The following is a 16,490-nucleotide window of genomic DNA, read 5'->3' on the forward strand; positions in this document are numbered from 1 at the left end:
CATGAACGAACACTCACACAAGCATACGGAATCAAGGATGCGTATTGAGCCTTTAACCGCCTACACTTGACTTAATGCAGCTGCGCTCTTTTAATCGTCTTGTTGTTGTTGTTGTTGCAGTTAGCGGTTCCCCGATTGGCTTTTGACTCCACTCGCACATCGATTTATCAAAGACGCGGGCTCGGTAGCTAAATTTAGCGCAGGTCCGAACTGGCACGCCCACACGCCTTTCGGCTACTGCTCAGCGTGGGTGTTAGTTCGACCGTTCGCTCTTGTTGTTATTGTTGTTGTACCGTGTTAGCATTTCTTGCTTTTATTTTCTTACAGTCAAGCGTAAAACAGCTTGAATTAGAAGCGCGCCGCCACGTCTAGTGATGAGCGAAATAAGCGCGCGTTGCATTGTTTACATCAAAAAATCACATTGCTTACAGTTAAATACTTAACGATTAGAAATGTGCAACTATTGTTTGCAGATTTGCTATTTGCTATTTAAAAGTGAAGCACTTTTTAATTGAACATTTCTTTGAATGTCGGGAAGGATTGTAATCGAAGTACCCACGATCTAAATGGCAGCCTGAGTACCGCTTTAGCAGTCACCAACGGTATTTTAAAGTTACAGTTCGTATAGTGCCTTTAAATTCACAATAGCTCTCACCACTAAGTGAGTTATTTGTGCGCAGTGGAGAGCTCCATGCAGGGGGCAGGCAACACGAGGAAAAGCATATAACGAAACAGACAAGTTTCATAAACATTCACACGCCCTTTTCTTTTTATTTACACGATAGCAAATTTGCGCTCGCATTAATATAACCATATAATGTATTTCAAAACGCACCAACTATATTTCACCTCGGGTATTTCTTTTTTAATTTTCGTTTTCGATTCTTTGCCTGTTCTTGCACTAACTTTTGCGTGTATCTGTGTGTGAGTGTGTCTTCTTGGCAGCTTAACGAAAATTTGCTTTGTTTGATTTGTGCGTCATCGAAAGAAATTCACGAATGAGCCGGATGTAAATCACTTATTGAATCTTGTAAACGTAATATTTTTATAACGCAAAATAAATATATGTTTTGATTAGAAAAAAAAAAACAACCACAAACGAACAGCGACTGACGTTTATATCTTCTTTATATCGATACATTGACTCGATATATATGTATATTTAATTTTAACATCGATTATTGGAACGAGAGCATACACATCGATACATCGGCCAATATACTGTTTGGCTTTCTCTGTAATCCGATAGGTGGCGCTAGTGAGCGCATATTTCAAAACATATGTTCGATTTAAAACGGATGCCATATATGCATTTATAGATCAAAGTAAATGTTAATGTTATAACATACATATATAAAATTTTAGGCAATCTTGATATATCTCTTACATATCAGGCATTTGAATGATAGGGTCCAAAAAACATATTAATTAAGTAATGCTGATTTAACATAATATGAATGCTTAGTCTCCCTGCCTCATTTATTGATAAATTAAATAGAACAACATACAAAGAAATTTAGGAGCTACGTCTGGCATTGCACCCACTAGCACTTACCGAAATTGTTAACTTCTATCGCAACTATAAAATAGAATTATATGAGCTTAACGATTGTTAACTTTATACTTCCGTAGTATGATGGGATCATAAGCAACGTTCCAAAATGAGGTCACTAAAATTCCTCAACATTCTTTTATTGCTAACAAATATTTTGCCATTGGTAAAACGAAATGCCAAATATTATTAGAAAAATTAATTCTAGATTTTTGGTGATTCTACTTACTTCTTACTTCTACTTACATTGCTTCTAAGTGTGCAGATATTCCACAAAAAGCTAAGTGGCTTTATCCATGTAAATGATGAACACCGGACAAATTACACGTGTGAATTTTTACGAATAACGAGTGATATAATGTCGAGTTGTCCTAAACGTTTAAACAATGATTCACTTCATGAAATAGCTTCAGTTTTTGGTGTTTGCATGTACCTAGCCTCAGGTTCCAAGACCTGTAAACACATGATGTAAAATATCATCAATAGGAAAATTAAATAAGCAACTAAAGTAAGCAAGAACTAAAATTTTAAAGGTAACTAGAAATTCGTCAGATAGTAGTTCCCTCTAGTATCTCAAATATATATATAGTGATGCCGTCACAATAATGGACTATAATCACTAACCAGTGCTATAATCTTCATTGATTGCTTAATCCGGTACTTTTCTAACAAAATTTACAATCGAATTGCTCATGCGTACTATCATCATGCAAAGCTGATAACAGAATATGCGAAAAATGAAAAGGTGAGAGCAGACAATAACTGCTTCTTAAATATAGAACAAGTTCATTCACACTCAAAATATACACTTGTTGCCCAATTCAAGTTCATTCACAATCAAAAAATACGTTTGTTCAATGCACGAATTAGAATACCCTATAATATTCCAGTAATAATAAGCAGCATGCTCATTGAGCTTACATTATTTACAGAGTATACAATAGTTCAATTTGAGGTAGGAAAAATTCCAGGCAAAACTTTAAGATTTATTATGTCCATCGGAGCACCTTAAATTCAAGAAAATAATGTCAATTTCTTAGAATTAGTTATTTGTATTCCCTTGATAAAGGAAAAATGTAAAAAAAATGAAACACAAGTCAATTTGAGCTATTCAGCTTAATTATTATTAGATCATATTGAATACATCAAGTCTAATTTACAGTTATGTTTTTTATGATTTAGTTCCTTAGGCAATAGAGCATTTAATCATTTATATGCCAATAAAAACTGACCTAAATGATTTCCTGAATATTTCCACTGCCATCATGAACCGATGAATTGATATCTCGATTTGATAAGAATACAATGAAACCGTTTTCGCATTGATAACTTGCAATGCAATCTTCGGCGAGTATAAATCTAGCTCCCAGCACCTTGGCAAATCATTCCCAGTTAGTAGCTCACAAGGAAATAATGTTGTCGAAAGCAGTTCCATTGTTCTTGGTATTTGGCACCGCCTTGGCCATGATGCCAGTGAAGCCCCAGGTGAGCGCCGATCGCAGCTTGGTGGACTTTATGCTGCAGACCCGTGGAGTGGGCATTGGCGACCCAGCATTGAAGCAGTATTGCTTCAACCGGTACCTGCCAATCCTGAAGGATGTTTCGGATCAGTACGAGTCCGACTACAACAAGTGTGCGAACGACTACAAGTCGGAGTGTGATGGAATCGACGGCAAATACTACGAACCTCGTGAGAACAGTGCCAGGACCGCCAAGGAAACCTGTGATGCGCTTCTGAAGTGCGATGGCAACGAAAACTACGCTGATGCCTTTGACTGCTACGCCAGCACGGTAAGTTCACTGAGGGACAAACTGAACCTTAACACACATTCAAAACTCCGTCTTACAATAGGGCTCAACATATTCGAAAATATTGTTCTCTCTGTCCTCGGACGCCAGTGAATATGGTGGCGCCATTAGGGAGCTGTATCGCGCTGCTGAGTCCGTTGCTGAGTTCTGTGTCAACTATGCCGAGCGCGTCTACTGGGAAAGTACCGACAAAACCTACACCGAGCTGCAGAGCTGCCTGGATGGTGACATTAACGACTCTACCGTTAAGTCCACAACTACCTCGACTACGACAGCGAAACCCACAACCAAAGTAGCCCAAACGACCTCAGTCACCTCAACCAGTGCGTAATTTGTGAGTCTATTTCATTTAAATATTGAAATTGATTTGTAATTCATATAATTAAGGAAATAGCTGAATCCAGTTGTAACAAAGAAAGAAAGCAGCAATAAATATGAATTCAAATTCAAATTCTCCTGGCTTTTGAAATCTGGAGCAGAAATTCTTCTATAGTGAAATCAATTTGTCTCAAATCTTTAAAGTGCTAAAATAAAAATAAAATAGTATGTTAATAATAGGAACTTAATTTTTTGGGTTGTTTTAATATTCTGGGGTATTTTCATTAATGATTCCAACGGCTAAATTTTACTACAGAAGTTTTTTTTTTTTTTTTTTATTATTATTATTATTATATAAATTATAATTTTAATATTTAATTTTCCTTTGTTAATATAGTCATATATAATCGAATACAGGAGCTATCAGTAAATATATATGTCACTGCCTGTCTACCCTACGACATCAGACTCTTTAAAATGTGACATGAAAATGCCTTAAGGCAAAATAGATATGTTCATGATTATTAAATTATTTTTATGACTTTCTTCATATATTTTATATCGATATATCAATATTCTTAGGCCAGCATGACATATACCCTGCAAACTATTTATTATCTCGATTATCAAACAGACAACAAAAGCAGGTGCTATAAATTTATAGCTAAATCAAACCTAATGATAGTTGATTAATTCCCATACTCTAGATCTATGGGAACCCGAGGCAATATATGTTATTGGTTTAGCGTAATGGCTAGTCATGGACAAATTTTATTTCCTATGACCTCAATTAATATATACTTATCAAATTTATTTCCTTAAAGTTTATGGGAATATTTATAGCTCATTTGAAGTTTCTATCATTTTCATATTTCGATATTGCATTGCAAATTATTTGCTCGTTTATATGAAAACAAAGCTCATTGTTGTAGCTAGGGTGTTTTCTAGTCGGGGACTTTCAAAAGTTACGATTTGATTGCTTTACTGAGGTTTATAGATAAGTGGTATTCCTCGAACCCGAATGATTATTTGAACGTAAACAATGAGAACCGGAAAAAATACACGTGCGAATTTTTTGCAATCGGATGATATTGTCTTATCTGAGTATATAGGATATATCGCATATACATATATACATATATAGTTTTAATCTATAAGCATTGTGTATGTATTTAAATGGTTTCAAATCTCTTAAAGTGATACAAACTGATGAGAGAAGAAAAAAATCTTGCAACATCCTAGAAATAGATATTATTCATCTGAGCTCGAAGTTTAGCTGGGATAGTATTGACCTGATTAAGTGTATCAAATGTTTATAAGCGTATATGTAGCTTTACTTAATTATAATCTAATCAATGAGATTTTTTCCATATGAGTATAGAAATTTGTTAAAAAAAAACTTGATAAAAAAAGTTACACTTAAAAAAATAGCCTGCTGCTGTGTACATCGACATCAATAATTAAAAGATAATGGAGTAATTCGAGAGTCTGCGTCGCAACGCTTAGATATAAATACAGCGAACAATTTCAGCATTCGAGAATTCATTCTATAGCGACAGATCGAGTTGACTGTGCGCTTGTCAAACAATATCCTTGTGAAGATGTCCTTAAAGGTAATCGTGGTACTGCTGGGTCTCACCATTAGCGTTGCGCTAGCTCGCAATCTGCAGCCGTCTCTGAAAGCCGGTCAAAAGGTTCGACAGCTTCATAGCGAGAGCTTGGCTCTGGCCGAAACGCATCAATCCACATCGCAGACTTGCTTCTCTATCTACAATCCTTTACTGAACCAAGTCGCGCGCAACTACGAAGTGGAGTACGAGAGTTGCATCCAAGCCTATGAAACATGCAGCAGTAATATTGACAATCTGTATAAATCTGCCCGCCTAGAGCTTGAGGCGAGTGTCTATCAGTCCTGCAGATCTCTCAGTAACTGCAATATGATTACGAATGCCTACTCAGCCTTCACGTGCGCCTCAACTACGGTAAATAGGAGTTGCTCCATTGCTCTCTTGATAAAATTACATACTAATAAAACTTTAAATGTGCTTTCAGGCTGCTCAAGACTCAAAGGTCTTCTATTCGATTTCTGCCAACGCAACGGAATTGGCTGCCAGGAGCAAGGCTGACTACATTGAGGCCGAGACTGCAAAGTCCGTGTGCATTAACCTTGCGGAGAAGAACTATGTTGAGGACACCTCTAGGGTCTATGGCCAATTGAATAACTGTCTTCTGGGCTACGACTTTCCCAATCCACCTACTGTAGGCACCGTTACACCTTCTCCACCTTATGATGACACAACTCCTGATCCTTCTTATGATTACACTACATCTTACTACTAGCCCCCAACTTACCCTAACAGCTCCAAATAAGCGAATTCACTTTGTAAAATTTCAAATGAATATAAAAGCATACAACAAACATCTTTGTTTTTGTAAACACATTTGTAATAGAGTTTGCTTAAACTCAGAATAAAATATCTAAAAGAACTCTTGACTCTCAACATAATTTTGTTGTACAGCCAATGCCAAGAAATCCAAGTGTTTTTTTCTTTTTTAATTTAATTGGATTCATTTAAGTATATTTTTGAGTTGAATATTTTGCTGTGTATGCTCTCTCTCTCTCTCTGTGCTCAATAAATAGATGTAAGCAATCCGACCAAAGACAAATTTATCTAGTAAAAGTTTAAGACTAAGATTTCTGGCAAGGCATCTGTATCTACCAAAGCGGAATTTTCGATGCTAAGACTCAAAAGCTGCATGAGTAGGAAAAACATCGAAAGGCAGTGTGCATATCATATCATCTTTACTAAATGCTAAACACATATTAAGGAAGAGTTTTCAGGGTAATGTATAATTTGTGCTTGAATAGTGATTTCTTCAAAACTATCAATAGAAACTACCAGATGAAATACCATTTGTATAGGAAGCTACGATTTATATACCTATATATCAATACTTATATGTAGTATTTATAGATTCACAGAAATTGTAATTAAATTAGTTGTCTCGAAAATTTCAATTACTTCCGTTGGCTTAGTAGATAGATAAGACAAAACTCTTTCTATGAGAAAATTAATTAAGAGCAATTATATGTCAATTAGCGCTACGAATTCCAGCAAGCAACAGCTTCTAATTACATATATCAAATTGAAAAGCGTGTCTGATAACATATGAAGTTTTGCTACAAGTTCTAAGAACCCGAAACAGGCGTAGGGGCCATAATTGCTGCTCAATATCCAGATGGCTGCCTTATAAAAAGCAGAGAATTTTCAAATCTGTATTAAGTTTGTCTAGAGCTTTGAGATGTCGTCGACTGGCAGTCTACTGGTGCTGCTCGGCCTGGCCGTAATGGCTGCTGCCAAGCTGCAAATACCAAAGATCCAACGCCTGCAGCATCAGGCGGAGGTGCTGAGCGCACAGAATCCGTCAAGCGGACTTGTTTGCTTTTCATTCTATAGACCAATTTTAGACAGCATCGCCGACCAATACGAGGTGCAATATAACTTGTGTAACTCCCAGTACGAAGATCAGGCCGCCATAGAGTATGCCAACTGGCAGCAACCGCGTGAGCAGATTGCGTCCAGGGGCCGTAACTCCTGCGGCCGGATTGATAACTGCGCCTCAATTGTGAGCGCCGTACAGGCCTTCGAGTGCTACGCTGAAGTGGTGAGTAGTCTTCCCAGAGGACGAGTCGACAAAGCGTAACTACTATTTTCTTAAGGGCTCCGATGAGTCGAAAACTATGTACGGCATTTCGACAAATGCAACTGAAATGATGACGGAAATGGAGGCACTGAATCAAAAACTGATCTCAGCGAAGGACCTCTGCATCAACAATGCGGAGAGAACATATGTCGAGTTTACCGCATCAACATACGAGGCACTGAATGACTGCCTCAGTGGCAAAATTATTATAACTACAACACCTGATTATGAGAGAACAACAACAACTCCAACACCAACCTCAACACCAACAACAACACCAGGGCCAGATGATCCAGATTATTAATAATATGTTGATGCTCCACATCAAAATTAATAAATGAAAGATACAAAACGGCTATACAGAATGAATGAAAGAATTGAAAATTATTGAAAACGGAGAGGAACTAGATACATATGTATATTTAATTGATCAGCACCTTACTTGTTCCCCTATGAGTCTGAAAAAGTATTGTCAAATGTTACACTGATCAGAAACTTTGAAGAGCAGTGAAAGCTCTAATGATAATATGAAGACGTTCTGATAGCAAATATGATATGACTCAGAAGATTTATCCATCTATCTACATAGATACATTTGAGATACAAATAGAGCCAGAAGTTAGATGTTAGCATAGAAGACTAAATAGATGTCAATAACACAGTCAACCCGAAGGAAGAAATTTGTGACTCTGTAGATAAAGTTCCAGCACAAAGTAATTACAAATTAAACGAGCTACTTGTAATACGACTTGATGAGATTTTCATATATGTATATCGAGCTAATACTGTATTGGACTAGTTGGCAGACCACCCGAAAGCCTGACCCAGCTATCGATGCCACTAGATTTTATGTGAAAATTTTATGACAGAAGTGCGGCAACAAAAGACGCACAAATTTCCCACACGCACAACGCGACGAGGTACGACGAGGCCCTACGTCCGACGTGGAAAGATAGCACTTGCGATATGGCGATTATATCAATGGCACTGGGCCGTTGGCAGTAGCACCGGCCAAGGATTCTGAAATCCTTTGCCATATTTATGGCCTTGCCACACCCAGTTTTGTGCGGACAGGTATACGAAAAATCAGTGCACATCTTGTTGTACACGAAAGGACCTTTTCGTCCTTTTGTGAATTGCCGCCGTAACAGGCTACCAAATTTTTCGCTTAATTAATTTGAAATATTTGCGGGAAAATGTCAAGCCGAACTACTTCAATTGAGTTGTTCAGTTGTTGCAATTGTTGTTGTCGTTGCGTTCCTATGGGAAGGCATCCCCGCAATGGCCAAGTAGGCGTCAAACTGTTTTGAAAAGGATGCCAACTCGAACGTCGAACTCGGCGCAATGCAGAGCTGTGCTCAGCCTGGGCTGGGGCTATGCCCGTTGCCGATGTCGGGACTACAATTGCCAGTCATGTCTTCATAAATTTTATTGAATTGAACCGTTTGCCAGGTCTCAACATGCGCCCAACATACAAAACGGCTCCGTGTCGGCAACTCCATCGACTGGAGCTTCAGGGGTGCGGGGCGGGGTGCGCCGCCCGGCATTGGGGACTTGCGTCTATTTGCCTATTTCATCTTTTGCCGACGCTTGTACAGAGCCTTAAATTGAATCGTTACAAATTTTGTTGCTCGTTATAGCAAGCGTTTTATTGCCCAACCAGTTTGCCCGCTTGGCCCAATGCAAACCAGACATCGGGCCAAAACTCCACAGATTATGATCAGCAGACCTGATCGCAGTCGCAGTACGCCCTCGCCCGGTCTCTCGTCCTCGAACGGTAGCCTCTGGGACCGCCTCTTGGGCTCGGTCTCGGGGCGCAGCGTTAAATAACTTCATTAAATGCCCTTTGACATTTATGCTGAATGCATAGAATAGATATAGCTATGTGTGTGTGTGTCTGTCTGTGTGTGTGTGTGTGTGTGTGTGTGTATGCCTCGTCGCCCGCTGGTTATCGCTTCGGGCAGATCAAGAACGCGCGCACAGGTAGCTCCTGGCTCTATAAATTACGTAATCATCTGATAATGAAAATTGTTTACAAGCTACGACTCGCATCCAGCACGCCCACAGTAGCCGCAGAGCCGACACAAAAGGTCACAACAGCAATCAGCAGTACAGCCTTGCATTTATTTCATTTTCCTTTCTCATTTCACTGAATACGTGCATGTGCTGCATACATACATATATAGATGTATATAGATGTATATACATATATTTATGTCCATCATGTCAACGCTGATTAGTTGCTTTTTTATGAAGAGCGCGCCAAGTGCAGAGCGGGGCCTAGAGCAGGGGCTAGAGCTAATTGCTCTAATTTCTAGCTAAGCAGACTCGGCTTGGCTTGGCCTCCAAGTCGGCCGTTTGACATTTTTTATGCCGAGCTCTGCCATAAATATTGACTGTGGCATCGTTAAAAGGATCGCTGCAGATCGCGCAGCTTGCGCCGCCGATGCTTATCAAGCTGAGCTCCGCTGTTGCCCCTTTGTCCGAATTTGTCTTCGTCGTCGTTGTCTTCGTCTTCTTCTTCTTCATCTTGTTTTCGGCGGCCCTTTTGCCCAAACAATAGCTCTTTTAGCATTTCGATTTGACTGTGCTTAGCGGTATCAAGAACAAGAAATGCGCCAAGCCAAAGATTTATTGGGCTCGATGCTCTACATTTTCAAAAAAACGATAGCACTTGACTCGATGTCCTTTGCTCAAGGCATGCGACATGGAATTGAACTCATTATAAAGAGGAATTAACTTTCTATATAGAGATTATTATTGTCTCACTTTATATATCTCGAACAATCTTCATAAATAGCTTTTCAATATAATTTCCCTTATCTCTATCTCAGTTGCGAGAGCATCCCAGCTTCGTCTAGTGCCAATCTGAAAACTAACGCTGTGATTTTTGCGTATTTCGTTCGTTCGATCGGCAGGGATACCCGAACACAGTGATCGATATGCGAAGATCAGAAGAATTGCGATCTCCATTGGAGATCGCCTTTGGCTGGGGCTGTCGCCGCCTGGGCATGTTTGATCAGAAAATTATTATGTATCTGGAAACGATTAACAGACGCATTTCAATTTTATTGCGCCAGATCATTATCGTAGCCAGATCGAACCTTCTGCGTAGCCACAAGAGAAAAATAACCAGCTGAGACCAAAAGCTAAACAAGAGCGAGAGCAAATGGTTAGATTCATGATATAAGCCCAGCAGCAGCTGGAGTCGGAGTCAGAGTCGGCGACGGAGACGGAGCATCAAAGCCAGCGCCGATTAACGTGCAGGCGCGAAGAGAAACTTTGGCTTTCGCTTGGCTCGGCGACGATTTCACCCAGTGCCACACTTACAACTGGCCAAAAAGAGAACGCCAGACGTGCCATTGCGGGTGGCTTTGGTAATTAGACAACAAGTGTCTAAAGAGCGCGTTGCGGCCAGTTCAAACGATGAGACGATGAGGCCCACTAATGAGGAGCCAACCAACACAACAACACACACACACACACACAGACACACTCATAAAAGGCAGCCACAACAACATTATTAAGGTGAATCTGGGCAGCTTCCCACTTGTGCAGCTCATCTCAATGCGCGCAGCTGATCCGAGCTGAGGAGGTGTTAAAATCGTTGCCGCCTTTGGGCAATTGAGCGCTCGTCAGGCATTGTGCAAATATATTAATCATAAGAAAATCGTCGGCCTAACAAGCGCTGCCTTTAGGTTGGCCGCTAATTCTCATAGGGTTTGCTTTATCAATTAGGCAGCCACTGATCGGAGCTGCTGCCCAACTCCAGTCGGGCACTTAGCTGCCTCGGCTCTACTCGCGATTGTCAAATAATTTCGGTTTGATCGCACCGCCGCCAGCACCAAGGCAAATATGACGATGATGATGATGCTGATGGGCAGGCACTTCGGAAGCCGCTTCTGTGGCCCGGCAAGCAAATCAATTTAATTTGTTTGTCCAGCGGCGGCGTTTGGTAATGGACAGCTAAGTGGCCAAACAGTTGTTTGACCAAAATGCCGAACTGTTTGCCTGTTTACCGCTCACATTTTGGCTGACAAATTGTTGGGCCCGAAGCCGAGCGAGCTGCTTAAAGTAATTTCGAATTGAAACTCTTCTGCCTCGCTCATAATTGGCTCACAGAATCACGGCAAAGGGTGCGGATGCGTTCATTAATATGTTTATGTGTACAATACAACTTCATCGTATCGTAATCCCGACTTTACAGCGCAAGCATTGTGATGGCACTTGGAATATGCTTCTCCGCCCACGACGGGGCTGCTTAAATTGGTTTACACCAACAAAAGCCGAGGGTTAGCAGCACAATTTGAGGGTTAACGCCAACCACCCGTAGCCGAAGGCAAAGTCACAGCCCAAAGACAAGTTTGTTTATGCATTCGTTCCACCCTTCGGCAGTGGCGCTCCCATGATTATGATGCCATGATATATGACATACAAAGAGAGTGAGAGCGAGAGAGAGAGTGAGAGAATATGTGATTTTGATGCTGACGATAACGAGGGCACTCACTAGTGCCTGATCTACTTAATAACCCCTACATTCTCCCACTGCGCCACTCCAATAATTTGCCATTTAGCCAGAGCAACGGCCCGCCTATCCAGTTCCGTCCAGCCGCCCCCACCGACTGCGTTCGCATCTGTGACCCTGGTGGTTGCATGCCCATCATCCAGGGCGCTGTCTGGGCTGGGCTGTACTGCGCTGGGACCGCTGTCAGCGCATATTAATCCAATTATCATGCAGTGTGCATGGAATCACTTAATCGTTTCAAATCCGGAAGGCAGCGCCAATGACGCACGCCGGTACAGTGGCTTATGGCTCTGCCCAAAAATTATTACAGTTACGCATAGTTAGCATAGCTGTAGTTGCGATAACTGTGACATTGATCCCTGCGGTTACATGGGGGTAGCTTCTTGAATAGGGGCAATTTCGCTAGACAAACAAATAGTAATTGAATTGAATAAACTGAAATCGAATGAGTAATCGAATGATACCTGTTTATATGTCTAATATTGAGATTTTTCAAATTCTTACTATCTAACTATCTGACTATCTGATTAGCTGACTGTCTAGCTATCTTACTATCTTATTATCTATCTGTCTAGCTATCAATCTATCTATTAATCTATATACTTTTAAATCTATTCATTTATGTATCATCCACTTATCTATCTATCTATCTATCTATCTATCTATCTATCTATCTATCTATCTATCTATCTATCTATCTATCTATCTATCTATCTATCTATCTATCTATCTAAGCATCCATCTTTTAAATCTATCTATCTATATATCTATTAATCCATTCATCCATCTTTCTATCTATATATCTATCTATCTGTCTATCTATTGGTCTTTCTATTTATCCATTGTTCTATATATTTCTTAATCTATCTATCAATATTTCTTTCCATCTGTCTATCCATCTATCTATCTATCTATCTATCTACATATCTATCTGTCCATCTATCTATCTATCTTTTCATCGACTATTTATTATTTAATATTTGTATTCATTATTTAATAAATATTTATTATTCTGCAAAGATTCCTCTTCGCATTAAAGGCGTCTGCTTACAATGGATAGTTGCGACAATAATTAAATATTACTGCAAGTCGCCTTTTTGCATTATGATAAATCTGTTGTTAATATAGTGTACGAACGAAAGTCACACGGCTGGTAGGTGGCATAATAAAAAGAAAACAATTTGATTTAATTAAAAAATTACGGGATTACACATATTAATGCTTGTCGAGCCAATATATATGCAAATTGCACACACAGTCGGACAGGATGGCTGGGCGAGGGCTGGGCGAGGGCTGGGCGAGGGCTGTCCGGGCTGCCCCGGGATGACTATGGCGAGTGTCGCATATTAAAGAATATTTTATTTGCTTTTATTACACAGCACGCCCAGTTCAGTACGGCTCACCCTGACCCTGCAACGCTGCTTGCCACCGACTCGCACGTACCGGAAACTTGCAGCACAGACGCTGCTGCTGAAGCTGATGCTGACGATGCCGTCGCTGTCGCCGGTGCTGGGGACACACACACACAAACACACACATACACACACGCAAAAAAAGAGAAAGAGGAAAAAATGAAGAAAGGCAACACAGCCCACAATGAGGCTGAGAATCTAATAAATTGTGCCACTGTCACTTGGCTTAGTGAAGGATAACTGGCCACACGCCCTCTGACAACAACAACGACAACAACAACAGCAACAACAATCAGAACATGAGCAACAGCAGCGGCAGGGACAGCACTGTGGGACAGCACTGTGGGACACAGAGAGAGCTCATCAAAAATTCATAACGCGCCACGTAATAAAAATTATTCAAATTTTTCGCAGGCAACGACATGGGGGGAAACGTCAGCGGGTGGATGGGGCGCAAAAGGCAACTAAATTGCGGTAATGTTTCATAAGGATGCTGGCAAAAGGCAAACGCAGAAAAGGACAAATCACACCCTCGATTATGATGCGCAAACATGCACGCGTCGCTACCAGAGTGGGCAGCCATCAGCCATCAAGCAGGGATCGAAGAGTGTGCCTGAACGGAAATTGAATGATTTTGCGCAACAGTCGCGGAAGTTGCTACTTTATAGTCATTTAGTGGTTGGACGACAGCCACGCAGGACAATGCAGCGGCGGGCGCGGCCAATATGCTGGCTGTCGTGGCGAGTGTCACATGGGGATTACGCTTTTGGGCTCGCATCATGAGCCCAAAACCGCAGACGGCAGTGCTTAAAAATTTTACAGAAATCGATGACGCTACGGCGAGGCGAGGGCTAGGATGTCCGATAACAAAATAAAAGTGCCGCAGGACGACAGCGATGTCGCGACTCTGACAGTCGAACCGATGCCGAGTCGACGCTGTTTCCGCCGGATGTGTAATTTGATACTTTTACAGTTTGGCACATGCAACAACAACAGCAGCAGCAAGAAGAAGAAGAACGCAGAGGACGCCATTGAAAGGGGTGTCTGAGCAGCGCTAATTTTTGCAATTGACTTTGAAACCTTAGGCTGGGATGCTGGACGGCGCCTGAGCAGCGCACATAACGAGCTCCTTTTTAGTGATATTTTGTGAATTTCAATTCAATTTCCTCTTGCATGCGAAATATCACAAAAGACGTGGGACGACAGAGGACAGACGAGAGACTAGACTCGGGCAGAAAACAAGAGCGAGGATAGGAACTAGAATGGTCATAATGCATGCATTGTGTGGCAATGCTACAGTGAGTACTGCCTAAGCGCTACAGTAAGTCTATTTATAACTTAAAGCAGATAATACTAGCAGCGGCTCACCCATACTAGATATAGTATGTAAAGAGTATGTTGTAAGAGTATATTGTATGTAAAGAGTTTTCCGTGTAGATATCCCGCTTAGCTGGCTTTCACTGTATGTGCTGGCCAGTCCGCTTGGCCATTCAATGAATCGCCTGTCGATGCTGGCCGCAATGTGAGTGAGTGAACTGTCACAATTGACGTGGGGCGTATAAATTTTACATTTAACGAAAACGCAATCGAATTGAGCTCTGTATATGGACTGGTAAACAGCATCCCAGCCAGTTAGCCAGTTGTCGAGTTGGCCAGTTGGCCAGCTATGTGTGTTATGAAGACATCAGTGCATCAGGCGCACGGCAATTTGTGGGACGCCACAGAGCCTGCGCTATGCCGGCGGAGCCTGGGACGCCAATTTGATGGGGCTGCATGCGTCGAATGCATTCATCAGGCAGCAGCATTGTTTGCCGTTGATGGGCTCCCGAGTGCTTGGCATTGCTGTACGCATTCCCCGTTCACATTACTAGTCAATAATGGGCCACCTTGGAAAATAATGGCGGAGCGGGAAATCAAATTAAATGCCCCCAGCCCGAGCCTCACCTGGGGACGCATTTAGCAGCGTTTTCCAATCAGCATAAAATTTATCAAATCAAATTCAAATGCAAAACGAAATGCAAAGCAGTCGCTCTGCGAGCATGCTATAAAAATCACATGCCAATCGCATGGCAATCAAAGCACGCTTGCCCGCCCACCACACACCACGCCCCACTCGGCGCTGGCAGCTGGCGCCTTATTGATGATGGCTCTACGTGATGTTTGCTTGCCGAAAAATTTGCATGTGAAAAGGTTTTTCATTGGCTGCGCAGTCGTTCCAGCATGCGGCTGCCATGCGAGAAAAAATGGCTCTGCAAATGGCCAAAAGTCGCATGGAATTGAAATCGATTAAAATGAAATCAAGTCGCTAACGAATCGCAGCTTTGTTTGCCAACCGTCGCCGTTGCCAGCTGCGCACAAATCGTTTAACTCAAATTGATTTGTCAATATTTAATTAGGCGCAGGGCAGGCCATGCGGGCAGCAGCAGGCGCCTTTGATGTCCTGTATTTCCTGCGGATTAATAGTCGGTGTCCTTTGTGGGCGCATCTTGTTTTAGTCCGGCATAAAGGAAATACTAGTGGATTAGGCTCATCATGAGAAGTAAACGATATGATATATAGTTGACAATATTTTTTTATATTTTAAAAATGTATATACATATATCTATTATTAAATGAAATCGATAAGAAACAGTCCTGAAGCAAGGACTTAGTGTCAGCAATTTCGAAATGATTTTCGTAGTCCTTCAATCACTGCAATTGGCCATCAATCAATTCGACTCGACTAACAATCAGCTATAAATGTCAATCGCGCCTAAATACAATTAAAGGCTTTTGCCATAGCGACAAACTGACCCGAAGGACCTGCCCTAAGCGGCTTAAGTTCTGGCCGAGCGCCTGTCAAAAGGCACGTGAAAAAACGTGTCCCATTGACATTTAGCTTGATGAATGATCGTAAGCGCACTACCAGCCGACGTTCCCAAACGCTTTCCAATTCTCTGACTGACTGCCGACACGTGACTCGGACTTGGGCTGGGTTGGGTGTCACAAGCGGCGCTAGCGCTGATTGCCAAAGTTTGATTCCTAAACAAAGCCGAGCGAGTCAAGCTAAAATCACAGCTAAAACTCACTTTGTAATTATTTGTATTGAAATGAGAGACATGGGGCAAATATATGCAATGCAATTTGTAGTTTGAGCTAATTTGGTTACTTGATAAAAAATGTATAATTA

General features: G+C 41.2%; 4 protein-coding genes across 7 annotated transcripts in view; 3 read left to right on the forward strand and 1 right to left on the reverse strand.

The window, feature by feature from the left end:
* The window catches only part of alph (protein phosphatase alphabet), a 79,396-nt gene that overhangs the window by 6,087 nt on the left and 56,819 nt on the right, over nucleotides 1–16,490 (reverse strand). Inside the window, exon 1 of one of the 4 annotated variants that reach the window (XM_089263691.1) lies at nucleotides 836–1,144. The exons of 1 other annotated variant lie outside the window; for it this stretch is intronic. The gene's annotated coding sequence lies outside the window, so the exon portion shown is untranslated. Of the gene's footprint in view, nucleotides 1–17; nucleotides 370–835; nucleotides 1,145–16,490 lie in introns of those variants that run through there. 2 more of the 4 variants (XM_018107674.3, XM_089263696.1) reach the window with 2 other exon arrangements.
* Nucleotides 2,899–3,812, forward strand: LOC108655910 (uncharacterized). The gene is made up of 2 exons (XM_018107737.3): nucleotides 2,899–3,343; nucleotides 3,405–3,812. Exons 1-2 carry the CDS (start codon nucleotides 2,966–2,968, stop codon nucleotides 3,690–3,692), a joined length of 666 nt encoding a protein of 221 aa, XP_017963226.1. The 5' UTR covers nucleotides 2,899–2,965; the 3' UTR covers nucleotides 3,693–3,812.
* On the forward strand, nucleotides 5,202–6,098 carry LOC108659183 (uncharacterized). The gene is made up of 2 exons (XM_030383233.2): nucleotides 5,202–5,661; nucleotides 5,732–6,098. Exons 1-2 carry the CDS (start codon nucleotides 5,281–5,283, stop codon nucleotides 6,017–6,019), a joined length of 669 nt encoding a protein of 222 aa, XP_030239093.1. The 5' UTR covers nucleotides 5,202–5,280; the 3' UTR covers nucleotides 6,020–6,098.
* Nucleotides 6,947–7,703, forward strand: LOC149092171 (uncharacterized). The gene is made up of 2 exons (XM_089256467.1): nucleotides 6,947–7,345; nucleotides 7,401–7,703. The coding sequence occupies exons 1-2, from the start codon at nucleotides 6,983–6,985 to the stop codon at nucleotides 7,686–7,688; spliced, it is 651 nt and encodes a 216-aa protein (XP_089112593.1). The 5' UTR covers nucleotides 6,947–6,982; the 3' UTR covers nucleotides 7,689–7,703.

The sequence above is a fragment of the Drosophila navojoa genome, chromosome 2 (assembly GCF_054131105.1).
Source record: "Drosophila navojoa isolate 15081-1374.11 chromosome 2, UAZ_NAV_1.0, whole genome shotgun sequence".
Taxonomy (NCBI): Eukaryota; Metazoa; Arthropoda; class Insecta; order Diptera; family Drosophilidae; genus Drosophila; species Drosophila navojoa.